Below are 21,750 nucleotides of genomic sequence, written 5' to 3'. Positions count from 1 at the left end.
GCTATTTGTGTTATTATTTTCTTGAACAATTTGTTTTGCAATCATGCCAAAAAGTGGTGTCACTGATTGTTGTTTGCTCACTGGTTGTTTGATAGATCAGCTAAGTACTGCAAAAGCTCATCATAATAGCATTTCCAGATATATTCATGATGTGATTAAAAAAAGATTAAGATTAAAGATCTGATTAAAATTGTCAGAAACCCTGCTCAACAAAATCCTTCAGCTTCTCGTCATGAATGATAATCAACTTAACAGAATTTTCTTTAGCCTGTATAAACCCATGTGTGGAGTCCAAAAACATTCATGCAGATCACCTAATACATCATCATCGAGCAAAAATAAGAGAGCATACTTCTACTTTTCTTACATCTCACACGCCAACAGCTGGTACTCAAGCTTATCCCAGCATGCTCTGGGAAAAAGGTAAGGAAACACTCCAGATATTTTGCTGGGTCACCACAGGGTTAACACACTAACATATGCTGATCACACCTATGAACAAAGTATTCAATGTAGAGGAACCAGTGACAGTGATTGAAACCTACAACCTCCTTGCTGCTAGGCAACAGTCATAACCAATGAACTGCTAATCTAAATGATTTTTGACAGATAAATGAGAAACGAAGCAAGACTATTCCAAATATCTCAGCAGCCTATCTTAGAGTTCAGTTCCAGGCTAGAATCCCCCCTCCCCATCCAATAAACAGCCATGTCAAAAACAAGCAATAAATATCAACTTTGAATAATGTAAAGCACTGGAGTAGCTTGATTAAAACACCACAAGACAGATGATTTGGTGAAAGTAAAAGGAGGAGTGGAAGCCTTACACTTTGTTGCATTGTCCTCCAGACAACCCTCTGGGAGCAGCAGAGAAATGAAGAAGAAAGAGATTTAATTGGACATTGGAGAAATAGAGAAACTAAGAGAGAGAATAGGAGCAAAAGAATGTCTATTAGTTATGAAGCAAAAAGTTAAATGATAAATGGTACTGCTGAAATATTCCATCCACCAGCCTCATCTTGCTATGAGATTTAGCACCTCAAACCACTTTCTTCACAATGAATTTTGCAGTTTGAAATCTGCTGCCATCAAATATGATCAATGCAAAGATCAAGACCTGCATGCAAACAGCAGCACAAAGTTTGGAATTAGTCTGAATAGTAGTAATTGCATTTAATGCAATCAGTGCAGCTTAGAAAAATAAACAAAAGCACTTAAAGCTTTTTGGTGTAAAACAAATATATATTTCAACCTAACCTGCTTCATAATTAGACATTAACAGTTGTTATCCTGAGCAACTTACTTTTCTGAAATTTTCTCATCTTTTATATGAAATGGGCCTGAGAGCATTTATTTTTTCCTTTTCCTTTTTATGTGTAAATTGGGGGGCAAATAAAGGTGTTTGGTAAGACTTTTCCAACAAGGCACGTATGTTAAGATATGCTGCATCCAAGGATAGCATTTTTAAGGGTCTGGCTATTATAGCATCTTTCACATGTGTTTATTTCTTACAATTGCTGCTAAAGGCTTGGGGGTACAGAGTAGTTGTAAAAACACACTGCAGCCTCTAATCTGCTTCTCTGCTTCTGCACATATTCCATATAATCCTGTCAAACAATTTATAAAGCAGAAGATTACCAAGTGTACCTTTTATTTAAAAGGACAATAATTTATTTAATAAATGGATTTGCCAAGTGGACAAGGAATTACACAAATAAGCATTTGTTAAATGGATTGGTCAAAGGACAAATGGATGACACAAAAAATATGGTTTAATAATAACCAATCCATGGCTGTCATTGTTACCATTGTAGCTGTTATTCCACTGAAATATCTTTGAGTTTAATTTATTCAAAACACAAATGTTGCATAACCCATTTCTTAAAGGGAGGATTCCATAAAGGTTTTTCAAGACACTATGATGTGTTATTATTAGGAAGAAGTAGAATAATGCAGATGGACACTGAAAAAAGAGCAATAGCTACAGCATCGTATCATATTTAAAATGTGATAATTAGGGGGCTTTTGTGAGGACATACAGACATCACAGGAGCATACAGTGCAATACAATTAGCTAGCAGGAGAGTAGATCCCCAGTTGTAGGCTTGTCACATCTTGTCAACTTGAGGGCTTCTGTGTTGTTATATACTGGAGCCTGACATGCAAAGCCTCCTACACAATGTGTTTCAGTGGCATGGGATGGTGCAATAGATCTTTTTATAGCCTCAATTAATGTCTTAGGATTTTCACCATCCTGAAGTTTAGTGGGTGGATGTTGAATCTGCTGTTGCCTCTCAACACAGATACAAGTTCAGGGATAAGGCATAGGTCTGTTTTGTAATTAGGTGCATTTTGTCATGAATAAAATCTCTCTGTTCTAATGGTTTCTGCCCTTTTTCTGCAGTAACACACACTCTTACCTTGGGAATATAGCCTAAATAATATATACAACTTGGTTATGTGAATAAGCATGTGCATTTGTGGCATTTCTGCATCCTCTGGCACTGAGTGTGTATCAAACTGAAATTGCATTTCAGACTTTGGACCTGAGCCCTCGTAAATCGGCTTAAAGCTCAGCATGCCTCCACCAAAAATATGTGAAAAATTCTTGACACACTTCTGTTCAGTCCTGTTCTGTTCAGAAAACCAGTTGAGCTGTTAAAAGTATTCAGCATCACTTGCTGGTAGAATTGACTTTTTCAATAAAATGAATGTGCATTGGATGTTTCAGTCTCCTTTAGGCTTCAAAGTGAAAGCCCCACAATTAAAGATGTATTTAAGGAATGTATTAACTTTCTACTTTTCAGTCATCTCTCTCTAAGAACCTAGTTTTCAATGACTATTTTATATCATACTGTTATTTATGCTTCATATTTCACAATTATTTTGCCATTTGACATTATAAAAATATAAATGCAAACCACAGTGGCTTATATAGTTTGATTCAAGGTTTTTACATACTGTATTTAATCATTTATTCACTTATTTATTTATGTATTTTCCAATCACAGTTTATAGTGTTGCTCTGTCTCCTTATCCTGTCTCTCTACTGTACGTACCAATCTATCCAGGCTTGTCCCAGCAGCTGTGGTCGGTCTTTCCTCAGGGGTGTAGGGTCTGAAACGAGCACTGAACATATCCGATATGCCACGCGTAGACCTGCCTATTCCTGAAGGTTTTGGTTGGCCACACCCTTGAAAAACCTAAAATGAAGAGAGGGGGATAAAATTACCAGAGAGAGAGAGAGGGTGGGGGGGCAAGCAATGACTACAGCACAAGGGAAAAGTGAAAGATGATACAGACTGGTCAATGTCTATGAAAGTGTTGTGCAGTTATCTTGAGGAAATTGCCTGGTTTTGCAATATTAACGCGATGCAACCTCAGAAATGAGAGATTTTTTCCTCACGGAGGTGCTGAATAGTTAAAAAAAACAGCTTATCAGGAGACTAAGGCTGCATGAACACTGCACTGAGCCAGGGCTACATCTATTTCTTTGTGGAACACACATCCATTTTGATTCTCAAAAAGTTGTAGTTTGCCTACACCGCTGACATTTTTCCCTTGAAAAGCCTCTGTCAATTTGCTCACAGCACCATTCCTGGTGTGATTTGAGATAGACAACGACACAGAGCCAGCCTGGAACCAGCACTGTCTATCAGTGCCTGAGTCTCCTTTTACAGGATGTGTCATATTCGTAACAAAAACTGAATTAACCCTTGATATGTTGTTACTCACTTGCAATTGAAAGCCATTGTTACAAAATGACAGTGTTTTCAGACAATTGTGCTTTGACCAGGATTTCTGGGTCAAAATCCTCTTTGTCGCAGACTCAACGCAATTTGTCATAAAAATACAATATAAATCAGCGTTTAGAAAGAAAACTGTTATCATAAAGGAAAATTTTTCAACAAAGTAAGCTCTGGACTAAAATACAAAAAGAAATTAGAGCAATATATAACCAACAATATCTTCTCTTACTGTATATTTAATAAGCCTATTGAATATTATTCTAGATTTCACCCTGAGAAGGTTTGCTTTGGGAAAAATAAAATGTCTGTACATATGAAATATAGAGTATGCTGTACAAACACTGAATCTTACAAAGTTTTCAAACTTTCCAGAAATACAGACAAAAATGTTGTTGTTGTACAGCGAAGCGAGACAGAAGTGCAGATCTATTACTATTTGAACCCGACGTTAATCAATTTGTAATTGATCGAGGTTCATTGTGAGAATAGATTGTTTTCAGATGGCTTAGTCTCTACAGGCTATTAGGGCCCAAACATCATACCCCCAAGCAGCTCATTAGCATTCCTCTCTGGCCTGTCTGCTGGCCACTTGCTCAGAATGTGATGGAGCACTCTAATGTGCCTCAAGGCTGTCATGACAAGGGGCTGTCTTTTCTCTAATATTTATCAATTCTTCACCATGATTACAATTCTTATATCCTGTACATCACACAAGCAAAGCGTTTTTAACAGGTCTGTGCAGCAGGAATGAAGGTACAACGCAATGTAGCCTGACATATTCCCCAAAGCTTGGTGATTGGGTAAGGACTACATATGGTTAACATGTGAATGTGGGGAAAGATTGTAATCTCAGAGCAATCTTTCAGCCAAGCACAACCTTGCAGGGATGGAGCATCAAGTGCATAGACAATGGGTACAGTTGTAAATTGTGGTGCACTTGATATGGGAAAGAATGTGACATCTAATTCACACTGACCTTTGTAATTCTAGCAGGGAGATAGGCCACATCAAAGGATTGGAATAAAAAGTTGAACTGATATTCACCTTTTGACATGAAAGAGCGCAGAACAATTGTGTGTGTGATAGTATCTTTTATGTGCTGTTTTGGAATTTCAAACTATTCCAAAGACTGATCAGCAATTTCAATTCTAAGGCGGCTACAGAGGAAATGAGTTTTCTCTTCTATGTTAAATTGCAAACGTCCTAAAAATCACCTTTAATACTACTAAATGGTTTTGCCAAATACATCTTGGAGTAAATGTTCTTAGACTACACAGAAGTCTTACGGGAGTTGTTGAGGGTTGGTAATGTTTCTACATTATGTTGATAAAAAACTTAATTTGTGTGGTAATATGTTTCTTGTAAAGCTTATTTGATTTTGTAAATTTAATCATAAAATCGTAAATTTGTGTATTAAGCCTGTCGAGTGTTTCCCCTACCATTGCCTTGGAAAGAAACAAATAAAAACAAATGTAACTTATACTAGCGGGATAGCAGGAGCGCGATTGGCTTGCACATGTTCATATGTGTGTTGCAAAGACTGTATATGGTGTGTTGTAATCGTAAACGCTGTTTAGCCACCTCTCAAATTCAGAAATAGTCTTTATGCAGACTTTTCATCACTTTACAGCTGTTAGCTCAGACTGGCTCCCCACCAAAGTTTCTGTTGTAGCCTCTAGGAACGCTCGTTTTGTTTTCCATGTGAACACTGTATCCTTGTATGAGATGGACAGTTTGTCTTCTTGTCTGTACTTGTGTTATTATTGTGAAATGTCATCAGTCACAGCCCAAGTACTGTTCCAATTCAAAGTCCAGCCAAGTACAGTCCAAATGCCTGGATGTGTACTTGCTCCACCCGTTTTATCGAGGATACATCAAGAGCTGACTTGTGTGGACTTGGGACAGCCAAGTTTCCCAGAATACATTTTGCACAAACTGGCTGTGATGGTGGAAATTTGGAGCCAGGCTAAAACCTGCTGTAATTTTCCGTGTCGGACTGTTGATATGTCACTTTGTTGAGTTTTAATATTTTTTCAGGCAAGAAAATTTAGATTCCTAATATGTGGTCAGTTTATCCAAATATTTGGAAATTTGCTCTGACGTTTTCAGAGATCATGAGGAGCCAGGTGAGACCAGCCAGTCATCTCGGCTGCTAGCAGCCCGACTCCTGAGATGATTGGCCCGTCAGCGTCCTTCGTCATCCCAGGGAGAACATGACCCAATGAACTGATCTCTGCAGCTCTTTTGGTAATTTGCCACTGGCTCTAATGTCTCTGCAGCATTTTGATATATGATACAATTCTTTTGAAAGATAAATGTTGGTGTCACAGATTAAATATGACAATTGCAGCTGCCACAGTTTGTCTGAATGTAAAGTGAAGCTTGTTTTTACTGGACAGAACAACAGCTCTGCCTCTGGGGCTCCACATATACAGATATCACCACATTTCAATAAATATAAATGTATTAAAATGATCAATCTATATTAAATTTAATTTTATTTTATTAATCTACATAACGGTTTGGAATTTTATTTTAGCTACATTACAGACTGAATAACATAATTTACTACATCTCTCTGTCAATGAGGTTATTTGTGAGAAAAACAGTGTTAGTGGAGCTTTGCGTTGAGATTATTTTGTCACAGTACAGTGAGGTAGTTGTGTTGAAGCTCAGCTGCTGCTGTCAGCAAGTTTGCTACTGTTCCAATTGCAGAACGATTGCACTGTGTCCTCTCATCCTGAGAAGTTTGTACTCCCGAGTTGAATTTGCCAAGTCCAAACTAGCAAGTATGCAAGGCCAAACTTGGCGTACTTGGTATTGAAAAAGGCCCAGTGTGAGACACAGAGATGGCTGTTACTGTTAACATGGAGCAACAAACTAGATTGGCTTCTGTGGCGTACAGAGCTGAAGTGTGGGCTCACTTTGGCTTCCACAATGAAGAAGGCACCAAGGAGTTCAACAAGAGCCATGCCTTTTGCAAAATGTGACATGCTAAAATCAAATACTTGGGAAACACAATGTATCTGAGAGCACATTTAGCAAGACACCATGCTGATGATGTACAGCTAACAGAACATCTAATGGCTAACGTTACATGAGTGGATCCCTCTCAACTCACTCTGGGACTAAGTTCTCCCACTAAAGTTACCACCAACCTCAAATCATGCAACCAAAATAACTCAGTCATTACTGTATTTCATTTGCAAAGATTTGCGCCCTCTCAGCGTTGTAGAGAGTGAAGGCTTCCATAATATGCTGAATACAATGGAGCCTCGTTATACGATACCCTCCCAACAACACATCACTGACATTGCTGTGCCCAAAGTTGTACCTGAAGATAAAAATGAGGGTGCTGGACTCTCTCAGCTCAGCTGAGTCGCTTTGACATGCGACGCTTGGACATCGAGGGCCACTGAATCGTACGTAACCATAACAGCGCATTACAAGCTGGACTCGTGTATGTTACAAAGAGGAGCAATGCATGACAGCCACATGGGAGTGAACATCGCAGGGTTACTAAAGGAGGCCGTTACTGAATGAAGATTGTAAGTGAAAGATCCCGTCATTGTAACAGACAATGCATTCAATATGAATGTCTTGGCTGATCTTGCAGACGTGACCCATGTACAATGTTTTGCACACAGCCTGAATCTTGCCTCGCAGAAAGCATTGAAATGCCAACAGTGGTGCCACTACTCAGCAGGATCAAACTTGTTACAACCTTTTTCAGACACAGCACCATAGCCAGCTACCAGCTAAAACACAAACAAGACCTGCTCCAGCTACCAAAACACGGGCTGACCACAGAAGTTGTCACAAGGTGGAACAGCTCTTATGACATGTCAGAAAGATTTTTAGAACAACAACCAGCAATCTATGCAGCACTCCTTTCGCCAGAGGTCAGAAAGAGTGAAAAGGATATCTTGACACTGAGCGAGGCGGACATCATGTGCCGAGGAAGTGCTCAAGACACTCAAGCCAATGAAGGATGCCACCTCGGTAATGTCAGAGGAGAGCATGCCCATTCCGTCAATCACTGCATCACTTCATGCCAAGCTTGTCATGGGCACAGAAGAAAGCCTTGATGACACACAGATGGTGAAGGACATCAAGGCTGCTATAGCACAAGATCTGGGAAAGAGATATGTCGAAGAGAGGGAGACACTCTGCATGGCATCAGCTCTTGATCTTTCATAGATTTAAGGATCTACCCTTTCTCTCTGAAGCAGAGACCTAATTCAAAATGACTAATGCTGTGGTGGCTGCCATAAGGAAGCAACAGAATGTAAGTAAATAAATTAATATATTAGGCTATTTTTTATTACATACATTAAAGGTTATACGTATATAAATCTGAGTAAATAAATACAAATGAAAGATACTAGATAATTATGTACAACAAAAGAAATGTGCAATAGGATGAAATTGGGCTCAGATTATGTGAGGTGGTAGTTCATGCAAATTTACTGTAAAATTAATACTAGTTTGATTTGTTGCCTTAATGTTTTTCAGCAGCAAGATCAATCAATCAATCAATCAATTTTTATTTATATAGCGCCATATCACAACAGAAGTCATCTCAAGGCACTTTTCACAGTGGAGGTAAACAGTCTGGTGGAGGAGACTGACCAGTCAGAGGAGGTTGATAATCAGCCACTTAACTATGAGGATAGCCCTGCCCCCGCCCCCCAGCCACCCATGAAGAAACCAAGGAGCTCATGTGCATTGGCTGACTTGCTTGGAGCTATGTTTGCCTCTGCCAAAAACAATGCTGCACCAAAATGTGCACATGATGCTGCTGCAGCTGAGATTAAGAGGTTTAGAGAGGAAACTCCTTTGTCACTCCCAGAAAATCCTCTCAGTTGGTGGAAGGAACATGAACATGAGTACCCTCAGCTATCCAGAATAGCAAAGCGTTTCCTGTGCATTCCTGGCACAAGCATCTCTGTGCAGAGAGTTTTCTCCACTGCAGGAGACATTGTAACTGCACAGAGAAGTGTCCTGAAAGCTGGGCATGTTGACCAGCTTATCTTCCACTGACGTTCATACAAACTGGAATAACATGTGAAATCCAAGTTAAAAGGGTCTGAGAATGTTCACCATCTGACTGTACTTATTTTTTTGTTTACATTTGTTTAATGTTTTCTTTAGGAATTCTGCAAGCATTTTTATTTTTTGTTGATATAGGGCAGATGTAATAGTAATTCCTTTGTTCAGATTGGACAAAAATAGTGTTATGATGTCGGATATTACAAGGACTATGCATTTTCTTTTATTACCTACTTGAGAAATTAAAAACTGGAATACATATTACAACAGAACGTGAACCATATACTGTCTGTATATATGTAACACTGTTTGCTTTTTTTATTTGTTTACCTAAAGAGTCCTACAAGTAATATTATTTTTTACAGATATAGGCAAAAGTTAATTCCTTTGATCAGATGGCACAAAAAGTAGTGCTATGGATGTTATAGGGACTGTTGTAAATACAAATGTAGATCTCACTGTTCTTATTTCATAAAGAATTAAACTTTTTTTACTCAGATTTTATGCAATGGTTGTGTGTTCTTTATACTATGACAGTTTTCCTAAAATTAGATTAAAAAATCACAATATATGGCCATGCTTACAGTATCGCAATATATCAGAATATAATGAATCGTAACCCATGTATTGTGATACGTATCATTATCAATGAGTGGAAAAGCGACCCCAATTTTACTAGATGGCTAAAACCTGTTGGCTTTGATAGTAAAGCCTTGTGTTGTTGTTGCAACATACAGATGGTGGCTGAGATCACTGTTTAAAAAAAATCATGCCAAGTCTAAAAAACACCAGGAGAAAAAAAAATGTCTGGCCCCAATGCAAAGGTAAACAGCACAATGCTTACAGAGAATGTCGGAAAAGGACCAGCTAGACACAGCAGTGAAAATAGCAGAGGTAAAGCTAGCAGGGTTTTTAGCAGAGCACAACATCTTAATGAGGACCTCAGACTATCTGGTGGATGTTATAAAGAACATCTTTAAAGATTCAAAAATGGCAAAGAACATGAGTCTTGGCTGCACAAAGATAACTGCCATAGCCAGGCATGTTATAGGCGACTGTTACTTTGAGAGGGAGTGTCGCAGAAAGGCTTTACGACGAAATGATGAAGTCATTCACCAACGCAGGCATGCCACTTGAAAATGTAGTGAGACACCTGTGTTAGTGAGGCATGCAAACAGCTTCCTTGCTAGACATTTATGGATATTTAAAAAACAGCGCAGCTCCTCGAATTTCAAGAATGTCGAACCCCACAAAATACTGAAGCCCTCCAAGACATGATCGCTGTCATTGAACGAAGTTGTCAAATGTGTGTCCAGTGGGATGACCTCCAATTTTTTTCACTGACCAGTAGCTTGAGGCCAGATTGAACGCTGCAGAGAATATTTTTCATGCATTCAACAACCAGTCTCTCCGGGTGTATTACCACTTTCTGGAGTGGGCTCTGCCAAAGTTTACAGACCTTAATCAATATTTTCAGAGCGAAAAGGTGGTGTTTACTTCACTGAGGAGTGAGATCTCTTGCTGACCTTCATGAATAGGGACTATGTTCTACACATTGCAATGAATCAGATCAATATCACTGATGACTTTAAGCTTACACCACTCAACATAATGTACCTGGGTGTAAAGGTGATGCAGCAGGTCCAGTAATCAAAGATCACACCCGTCACCCTGATGGATTTTCATGTGTGCTGTCAAAATTTTCTTTGGGCTGCCTACGGAGAAATCAGGAAATGCTTCCACTTTGATAATGCCCTCTTGACCCACATTCATGTGCCTCTCTCTTGTTACTCTGACCGATGCCAGGGCACGAGCAGAGCATCCCTCTCTGCTTCCACTCATGCAGCAAGTGTCATGGTTAATTGACATGACAGACACAGACCATCTCCAAGCCATCGGTGACCAGTGGAGGTGGCTGCCTCTCATGACCTTAGGCGAAGACACAAAGACAATGGATGTGGATGAATTCTGGCACCATCTCTCTACTTTTCAGGACTTTGAGGGGAAAAAAGTGTTCAGTGAACTGGGAAAGTTTGACCCCCAATGCACTTGTGTTTCTACATTAAAATGTGTCATGTGAAGATGTTTTGATCAAAGCAAAACCATGAAACCGGCTCATCATAGACACGCTTAATGGGCTCATGCACACATCAGAGTGTGTGAAGAACGTGGGTGGATGTACTACATTTAAGCCATCAAGCACTATGCTGCGCTCCTTGACAGCATCAAATCAGTACTGTAAAAGGACTACCCCATCAACATCTGGCACACTGGCAGAGGATGTAGCAGCCACAGACAGCGACTCAGAGGTGGAGCTTGAACTTTCTCATTAAGCTAAGCCCAGTCATGTATTTAATTGGCCTAGCTGATGGACTGTTTTCTTGCAGATTTTCTTTAACAGGCTTCTAGTCGTGTTGTCTAGTAATTTAATTTTATAATATGTAAGTATATATATTTTTAAATCTAAACAATAGCCTCCTCTCTGCTTCCATTCATGCAGAAAGTGATAGAAAGATACACCTGTGATAGACACAGCCTCTGAAGACCAGCGGAGGTGGAGGTTATGCTACCTCTCATCATGACAATGAAGACACAAAAACAATGGATGTGTATTTTCTGGCACCATCCCTTTAGGGGAGGAATTGGTGTAGTGAACCTTAAATGTTTACCCTTGATGTATGCTAGGCCTAGGCCCTACTCCTTTTTCTGCATTCAACTGTGCAATGTAGGCTCATCAGACCGATGGAGTTATGGACACATAGAGTAATCTATTTGAAGATTTCACAATGGTAGGTTATGTGAAACTTGAGCTGATGAGGTAAGCATGTTATTTATTTAATTTCCATGTAGATGCTGAACGGGCTACAACAGTTCATGTTCAATGTGGCTAGATTTGTAGGTGGTGTCAAAAAGTTGTTCATTTCAATAAATACGTGTTTTCTGAATATACACATTTAAGCCTATTTGTTCTCTTGGTTATGACTTACGTACGATAATTTTAAAGCCTTTGGTACGACACTTTAACACCTGGCAATGCTGGGCAGACTGGAGCTGCTTTCATGAGAGATGAAGAGTTCAGTGGATATATATGACATTTACTGACATGTGCGGCATCAAACAATAATCTGTTAGACAAAATACAACAAAGTACGTAGCTAGCGTAAGCTCTTCAGTGGAGCTACAGTTTTTTAAATTGACATTAATGTTGTTTTAACCGTCCAGTTTATCTGGTGTTGCTGCTTTACTTTACAGTTATGTTAATGTATCTTGATTTGATCTTGTTTGGATAACTTGACTGCTGATGCATTCCCACCATGTGTTGTTTGTCCACAATTACTGTAATTAACACCGTGCAAGTTAAAGTTCTTCTTCATGCTCACTCAGACTTTTAAAAAGAAGGGTTTTTACATTTTCAGAGTGAGTGAAGGAATCAGCAGAGAGGGGACAGAAGCGAGGAAGAATTACAGGGTAAAATGGTGTTGAAAGAAAAACAAGGAGAAAATAAAGAACTGATTCAAAAGGAAGAAGGTGCAACTGACTCAAACTTAAAAGAAAAAGTTTAAGGAGGAAAGAGAAACATGTGAAGCAGCCCAGGCATCAGGTGATGGAGAATTCAAAGCAGGAGGCAGAAAAAACTGGTAAGGTCTAACCTACACTTGTATCTAGATGAATTACTGCTCTGTAAATATTTTAAAAGAACAATCTATACCTAAAGGACATCTCAACAAACAAAACACAAGATTAAAACCTGCTATAAAAGGACATACAGATCTTTTAATACAGATCTTTTAATAACTGTTGTAAACACAGAATTAACTGTTGTCTTGATTTGGCTTTAAGTTTGAGCAAATTATTTCCACATAAGTCAGTTTTGTTATTTTGTTATATTACAAACATTGATCTATATTAAGGACCAAATAGAAGGTCTGAAAATCGAGATTTGCTTTTAAGATAGAGACCGATTGATCCATCTATCATCCATAAGCCTGGCGTTTATTTATGTGTTGTAAATAAATATTGTTAATACTTATTTATCTAATTTATGTGCATTCATTTCATTTCAGCTCAGTATAGAGAAATACACTGATACGGACTACCACCTTAATGCGCGTGTCCATGACGACACTGTCAACACCACTTATCCATATCCGTGACAATCTTAGACGAAACACTGCTGTTCCTGTGTTCAATGAGTCATTTCATTGTATTTCCATTTTAATATACAGTATAGCTTTCACCCACATCATGAGAATTCAGATGAATAAAAAATGGTTGCCATAATTTGAAATAACTAAGCCTAAATTGGTTTGTTTATGTTTTAATTGTAAATGTATATTACTTTTAGGAAAAAAAACAATGTCATCTAACATCTAATACAATCAGTTCACATCATAGCATAGTGCTGTGAACAAAACTAATTCAGAATACATTACCTTGGCTGACACTTGCATGCTGTTGTCCTGCATGGTCATGATAGCCTCTGAGATCTTGATGTCTATTGGCTCTATAAGTGCTTCGATGTTGAAGGGTCCCTCCAGTCTGTCTGCCACCAGCAACATAGCATCTGTCATAACACAGAGGACACATGTCAGCTCAGAGATATTAAACACACACACAACTTTACAAATTTTACTTCTGTTTATGCACATATGGCAATATGTTCACATCATGCTTGAGCATTAGCAATACTCAGTACAAAACCCTCAGGGTGCTGTGCTCTATCATGTGTCAATGACATGGGTCCAACTTAGAATACAAAGAGAGGTGCCTTCTCCAAATGTGGTGACTGCTCGTGATTACAAAACATAAAAGGAACATGCCAGGTCCTTCATCTCAAACACACAGACTCACACAGTGTTAGAAAGAGACAGGGAGATAGAGGAACTCTGGTGTCTCTAAGAGGATGTGTCAAACTGAAGTGTAAACTAAATTTCAAAGTGCTAAGCTTACAAATAACTTATACATAAAACAAATCATTGATTTGCATAAATGCACATCACTCCAGTTAAGAAAGCGAATGACAAGACCTCTGATTTATTAATCTGCATTGCATTAGTATTTCTGTAAACTGCGAAAGTACATAAATAAATGTATCATGCTAGTAATTACTTTTTAATTACATCTCAGACATTCAGTACTTAACTTAATTCTTTCTGTCAACCATGACTTCCATAAGACACCAAAAGCATGCAAATCCTCTTTACCATTACCGTATGAATCACTTAAAAATATGCTGGCACGAGATGAAATCAGGTTCATGCTGTATTTGCTGTTTCCTTGTTGATTTTCTCAAAACAACAATTTTCACAAAATTACTCTATGTGCAGTCTTTGTGCTAAAAAAAAAAAAAAACAGGAAAAAAGGCCATGACCTTATTATCATGGCATGAATCAATACCTAAAACAGACTACCCACCCCACTGCCACTTTTCATTTTCATTAAAACAATGTGATATTAATATGTTCATACAGAGGAATGGTACTATTGATCGTGTCAGACAGGGAGATGTTGGCGGTGAAAATAATGTGTTTGATATTTTCATTAGACTCTGTGTTGTCTCTCAAACAAGTAATTAATAGTCCACCAGGTCTTGTTCGAGGTGATAGCACTGGTTAAGTGGGAGGGCAGAAAGCGGTGATATCAGGACGACTCTCTGTGCATTGATATTGCTGGTATGCAGTGGACCAATCAGTAAAAGCCTATTCACCCTTGTGGGGGCTGCTCCCTACAAAAGAGCAGCAGCTCCTCATCCACTGAGCCTTTAGCAACAGTAGAATGGCAGTGTAAATCAAATATGATCATAACTAGAACTTTGATACAGATACAGAGTGATCATTGGCCTCCAGTGGGGCTCTGTATGCTTAGGGGGAAAAGCATGATGACTGCACATACTGCTGTGACACAGGCTCAAAAACACATCTTCCACCATTCAAACTTTTGCAAAGTAACTGCATCTAATATAAACTGCCAAAAAACTATTTATGAAATAAGTTAAATGGTCTCTTGTTGTCTTCATCACTGTTAGTGTAAAACTGTTTCAGCACTGCTCACAATTCAATTTCTAAACATCACCAGTGAGGTGCAAGAAAATTTAGGACTTACGGAGCACTACTGATAAACAGATCTAACATTGCTTATCATCTATTTGCAGATCATATCCAATTCCACTTCTCATTCAAACCTAGTGAGGCTTTTAGGTTATCTAGGCTCTTTGACTATCTTAACGCTATTAGGGACTGGACCGCAGAAAATTCTCTACAGCTCAAAGCTGATAAGACGGAGGTTCTGGTTTTTGCCCCAGAAAAGGGTAAGGTTTCCCCCATGATTATGCAAAGTATTGGGCCTCTTTCCTCTGCTGCCCACTCCAAACTGAGTAATTCAGAAGTAATATTTGATCAATCCTCGTTGTTTGACCCCCATGTCAAGCAGCTAATCAGATCTTGTTTTTCCACTTAATTCAGATCTGTAGTGTCAACTGCCTAACTAGAGATGATAATACATGCCTTTATCTCATCTCACAGTCTGCCCTTGATCATCTGCAGACTATCCAGAGTGCTGCCATAAGATTATTCACTAGGTCAAACAAACAATCTCATATTACCCCTATACTGTATTTAAAACTCTTCACTGGCTCCCTGTTGTGTTAGGATCCTGTTCAAATCCTCATTCTTACTTACAGAGCATTGCATGGTCAGGCTCTTGCATATGTGGCTGAGCTACTACACCCTTACTCACCAGCTCGCTCTCTTAGGTCAAATGTGCTAAACTTGCTGTCTGTCCCACGCACCTGCCTTAAGACCCGTGGTGATTAACCTTTTGAGGCCTTTTGTGGCACCTAAACTATGGAATGCTCTGCCTGCACCTTTATGGTCTGCTGATTCTGTGGATTCATTTAAAAAGCAGCTAAAGACACACCTGTTTAGACAGGTGTTCGGGTAACCAGTAAACACCGTATCAGCATTATATGTTTTTCATTGTGTATTTGTATTGGGTGGTCACTTCATCTGCTATGTTTTCTCTCTTTTTGTATGCCTTGTAAAGCACTTTGTGACTTATATCTATGATGAGCGCTATACAAATAAAATGTACTTACTTACTTACTTACTTACTGAGCAAAAAACAACAAGCCCTCTTAGATAAATGACGAAAGATCATTTGTCAATGCCTTCCATAATGCCTAAATGACTGAAAAAAAAATGACTGACTGGGGAAAAAAAGTGACAGCATTTTCTTTTCTTTTACCCCTGTTATTCAGATTATGTTTAGGCAACTGAAATGGCCTGGTTATGCTTAAAAAATGTCATTATTTTTAAAGGAAACCAATACTGACTGACTGTTAGTAGGAAATTAGACACAAACTTTAATCTACCTTCTCAAAGTTGCAGACTTAATGGCTGCTGTACAATACTTTGACAGTCTGTTTTAACTTTGTGTAGTGGAACCTGGTGTGGAAACTTTAACTTTTTAAGTGAGAAAAGCTTAGAGGCCTTGTGAAATTGACAAATATGATCATTGGGGTAAGTCAGGTGTAGCTCTCAGAATTACAGTGTAACAGTGGGCACTGAGGAAAACCAATACCACTCAAGAATGCCTTGACCAGCCCTTGCCGAATGAGTTTGAGCTCCTGCCCTCCAGCCTGCATTTCAGAGTACCTGTCATGAGACCCAAGGAACATAAAGTCTCCCTCCTCTCAGCAGCTATTGACAGGGCCGGATATTAAGCTCACTCGTTTGACTGAAGGGCGTGATTTAGAGGACAGGTGAGTACAGAAGAGAGAGCCCTAGCTTGTTTGCAGAGAGGTGAATTAAAAGCATAAAGATTAATACTCCAACCTTGTATTGCTAATTAATATTGAATTCAGCTGTAATAATTATCAGAGTACCCTGTCTCATCCTACCAGTACTGTGCAGATATGACCAAACCTCATCAGAGAAGAGATATGTATATAGTACAGTATGTTTAAATATTTGGGCAATTTTTAAAAAAAAAAAAGAGTTTAATTGCACAGTTTGCTGTGATTAATCATGGTTAATCACTTACTTTATTCTTAATATTGAAGCTTGTAATAATGGATATTAAAATGTGAAATCATGGGAATTAATGTAGAATCAACACCAAGGAAGTAAATTCAAATACTATTGTTTAATAGCAACTTTTTCACTTTGAACACAGATTCTCTCCTGTGAACTATAGATTTCCAAAGAAACCATCAAGACCATTGACTGTCAGTTTGAAAGGCATATTTTTTTATATGCACAAACAGAAATAATAACAAAACCCAGGCCTATATGTTAAAGTGCCAGTTGAATTTCAAAACCATCAAGGCCATTAAAATTAGATATCATCTTAGAAGGCAATAATTTCTTCACTACTATAAATCATAATTAACAACAATAAATGTGTTCCATGTTCAAGTGCCAGTTGAATTTCCATAACGTCCACAATAGTCCATGCAAATATGAAAAAAGAACAAGGAAAGATTCTGATTCACACATAGAAGACACAGAGACAGAGAGAAAGAGTTCAAAGGAACCCTTTTTCCCTCACCAAACTTTAGCCTAACTTTTGAGTGTTATTTAGCCTGACAAGCTATCATGACATGGTTGGTATCAATGGATGCCTTAGGGCGTGTAGTTTCACACAATACCAATGTCTTCACTAACTTTAAAACTGAGCCTGCCGTAGCCTCTGAAAGACAGTAATGCATTAATCACATTAATTTTTGTAACGCGTTAAATATTTCAAATTAATTCAAAAATTAACATTCATTTTGAGAGCACTATTAAAGACCTATCTATAGTATTTTTAATGTACTTACAGTAAACACAGACACTTTTGCCAACAAAATGAGCAAATATCTGATGAAATCAACAACTGATTTGGCTAAAATCTCGTGGACAAACCTTTGGCCCATAATCAGCTGATGAGATTTTGGTGTTGACTTTAATCTGGGATTATACCAGATTAAATGATTATTTTCTTTGAGACAGAACCATTATTGTTGGTGAAAAAGTCAGACATCTTGTACTTCTGTGTGTTATGTATTAAGACAGCATTAATATGTTACTTTTTCAGTGGTTCAAACACAGAAGACTAATGATAATCAAACATCAACTGGGTGACAGTTTACAAGTTCAGGCAACAACTTGTCCAACAAGGCTCATGAAATTGACCAAAAGTAAAGTCAATTTCTTTTACATACTCACTCTACAGACTCCTGACTAAATTGTAAATAGGACTGTAAATATTAACTATTATAAAAAGCTGCACATTTCTGGTACTTGATGGATGTTGCTTTTTGTAATATTTCTATTGTATCATTTTATATTCCAGTTGTGTGCTAATGTTCTATACATGTATTTTATACCTTGCTATATATTTTTCTGCCAAAAATAACTAATTAGGTTCAACTGTTTCATCTTGTCTCATAATCAGTATGTTGCTCTTGATCTGGTATTGTGTCTAATTTCATCTGCATACTCTGATAGCATAAATGGAAAAGCCAAGGTTAAGAGAGCCAGTTTCCAGCATTGTGAGACTGCTTAGTCAGGGTTGCCAAAGTCAGGTTCAGTCCAAATTATTCCAGGACAGCTGCCAAAGTTGAATTCCATTTATGACTCAGGCCTCATGATCCAACTATGGTAAACCTGTTTTTGAACGGTTGTCAGGAACAGAATTGAATATGCGTCAAACTATCCACAAATGTGTGCAGCTTACTCTAATCCAAACTCAGACACTACAGGTCTGAGTTTTGACCAAACATGGAGAAGTGATGCATCGTATCATTGTGTTCTGGGGTTATAAAGTTAAGTGGATCTAATAGGGTGTTATGATTAAAGCACAAAATTTCACATCACATCCTTACATCACTCTTAAGAATGGTGTATCCTGTGATTAACAGTATAATCTCTTTTTATCTTCTCTTAAAAAAGAAAAAAACACATAATGTGAATTTATTTTGTCTTCTTGCAGACAAACATGTTCATGTATTGTAAGTCAGGCATGTGCATTTACAGTGCACTGAGTGAAAAGAGCAGCAGATAGACTCCCCTCTTCTGTCTTTTAGTGGCTGCGCCTTTGAAGAGCACTCTTGTTTGTTTACTCTGGAGTCTCAAATTGGGCGTGATGCTTGGTTAGATTTCCATCAGGAGCTGGCTGGAGGTCATTGCAGGGGGCCAACCCGAGTCCTGTGAAGTCTTCAGCTGCCTATGTTTAGCAGAGTACTGCTCTCTAATGCCGTGGCTGAAAAAAGCCTCAGTGGAATTCAGTGAGAGTAGAGGGGATATTGGCAGCGATTCTGTTACTCATTCCATAAAAGACTCAAAGACCTAAGTGATATCCTCAGCTGAGTTCTGACAACCTATTTTTCATATAGTTTAATGAATATTTGATGGATTGTGAGGATGCGTCAGCCATATGAATTGCTATGAGGAAGGGTCACTTCTACATGCTTAAATAACTTCTGAAATTATGTCACATGCAGGAACACTTTTAAAAATGATGGGTTGTTGATGAAAAGTGTCTTAAAAATTAATCTTTTCTCACCATTAATCATTACTACATGAGAGCAAAGAAGAGCGCATATTGTAGTGCACAGTTTCTTTTTCAGTTTTGCACAATATTGACCTTGTAGCTGATACCACTTTATGTAAAATGATCCAAACTATAGAAATAGTTTTAAAAAGTGTTTCTGTCTGTCTGTCATTTTAATACTGTAGATTTCACAAGATTTACATAAAAATCTTTACAAAAAAGTACTTGTGGCACTGCCAACTTGCTGACTTCAAAATTCCTTTTAATACAATGTACCCTGGGGAAATTTACTGTATAAAACCAGACAATTAGGGATTATGGATCTGGTGTATGTATCTTCTTTTGCCACTTTGCCACAGATTTTTTCAAATTTTGAGCCCTTGAACCCTTTCAACAATATTCTTTTGACAAGGATCATGGATTTGACCATCCTCTGACTATTTTTATGAATGCATTTAATTCAGTTCAACTCAATACTGCTTATCCCTGTAGCAGTAGAGTTTTCTTGTGTTTACATTCAGTTATACTCACCAAAACTCATTGTGCGTATCCTTAAGGTCTAACAAATGTGTCAAATTCATTTCCCTCCTTATAAAGCCTTCACAAAGCTGATTTTTCTTTTAAGTTTGAATCCTGCAATGTTTGTTTGTCTTCTTCTCCCCTGTTTTTGTTGTTACATTAACACCACCTGTAAATCAGTGGAATAGTGTGAAGCAATTGGCAGGAATGTATGTATCATATATCACCTGCGTGTATGCGTCTTCGTGCACGTTCACAAGACAAACGAAAAACAGGGACCCATTCATTTAAAAAAAGAAGCTCCACAGTGCTACCAGAGGTCAGAAACTCCTTTGGGTGCATTAAGGTGCAAGATTTTTGTTTCTAATATAACTGGATGTTTATTGCCAGATTTATTTTTCTTTTTTGCTTCAGGCTACATGCTCAGTTATTTTGTAATGAAAAACTGTTTTTTTGTTCCCCCTCACCTAGAGGGATTTGGAAAGACTCCAACAAACTACCGGCAGAGTCCCTCAGGGGACAGCAATCATTCATGTGTGAATCTGTGACAAATCAACAACTTTTATGTGAAGACGTCAAGAGACAAATAAAAGGTATTTCCAATTATCCAAAGCATTTTTTTTACCCTCTGATTTTTAATTTCATGGCTGTTTTATTAAGTTTCACAGGTATTTCTGCCACAAGTGTCTCAACTCAGTGGCAAATCAAATTGAGTCCATTTACTTTTGGTCACTGTGTAGTCAATACAATTTTGACATGATTAGTGGCACTGGAGCAATAAATAGACCCACTATAAGATCAATTTCTGTCACACACTACAAGATTCATCCTGAGCAGGTAACTATAAATTCATTTATAACACATGTGCTCTCTGGTTTCTTTTCCAGAGCAGAGAAACTACATAGTCTAGAATAGACAAGAATAACACTGACAAAACGTGTGTCAGTAACCTCTTTCACTTTATTTATAATTTTACTGACATTTTTTTCTTTCCTTGAGATATGTTTTTAAAAAAAATAAAGTTATTTAAGCAAATTAGCAGGATCAAGTAGCTGAAATCTGAGATTAACGTAATGCGAAAAAACATCTTTGTGAGCGGGAGTTGTCAGTAGTGATTTCTCTTCTTGTTCGCTGACCATCAATAGGATCTCTCTCAGATTGCAGAGGTACAAAATCTTGGACTATTTCACACCATATAAACCAGACAGGCACCAAGTTAAATAAAACACTTGAGAAAAAAATCTTACTGGGCTCTGCATGGCTGCTCTGGAGTCAATGGAAGGACCAGAGTGTCAAGTCTTGTGCAAATTCAGTTCAGAGTTCAGAAATGGACCAGCCAGGCTTACACTGTGTTAAAAAATCATCTAGTGTGAGTCTTTAGGATTTACAGGCATATCACTCTCACAATGATGGAAACTGGCAGATCTACTGTTGTATATGTTCTGCCATTCTCTTGAAATAAATCTCAATTTTCAATGTGAATTAGAGCAATGATTCTCTTTTAAATACATATACATATCAATTTTTAAATTTGCTGTATAATTTGTGATGCACTCAAACTTTAATGAGCATCAGCAACAGTTTTTTATGACAGCAATTACCCTTCCAGTGTTGATATGAATTAATTGAGGGATGATTCTAATGTATTGGAAATGATGAACATAATACAAAAAGAATTGTCACCCGGTGCCCACAAATAAAAGTCTGCCCAGTGATTCAGAGTTGCTGTGATGAAAATGGAAAGAATAACTTTTACCATCTGCCAATGCAAACTAGTGCAAATGTCAGCATACAAACACTATGCATCCAACAATAGAAGTTGATGACACCCTGCATAAATCACCTGAGACAGATGATTATTCCATTGCCAATGGTGTTGTTTTGTCTACATGCTGGA

General features: G+C 38.0%; 1 protein-coding gene across 1 annotated transcript in view; it reads right to left on the bottom strand.

Moving 5' to 3' along the window:
• The window catches only part of gpc6a (glypican 6a), a 163,019-nt gene that overhangs the window by 23,247 nt on the left and 118,022 nt on the right, over window positions 1-21,750 (bottom strand). The window contains exons 5-6 of the mRNA XM_042414051.1: window positions 13,235-13,365; window positions 3,060-3,203 (exon numbers count right to left, since the gene is read on the bottom strand). Coding sequence (XP_042269985.1) covers window positions 3,060-3,203; window positions 13,235-13,365 — 275 coding nt within the window. The remainder of the gene's footprint in view (window positions 1-3,059; window positions 3,204-13,234; window positions 13,366-21,750) is intronic.

Source organism: Thunnus maccoyii, chromosome 1 (assembly GCF_910596095.1).
Source record: "Thunnus maccoyii chromosome 1, fThuMac1.1, whole genome shotgun sequence".
Classification (NCBI taxonomy): Eukaryota; Metazoa; Chordata; class Actinopteri; order Scombriformes; family Scombridae; genus Thunnus; species Thunnus maccoyii.
The sequence above is the reverse complement of the archived record's forward strand: the minus strand, read 5'-3'. Positions and strand labels throughout refer to the sequence as shown.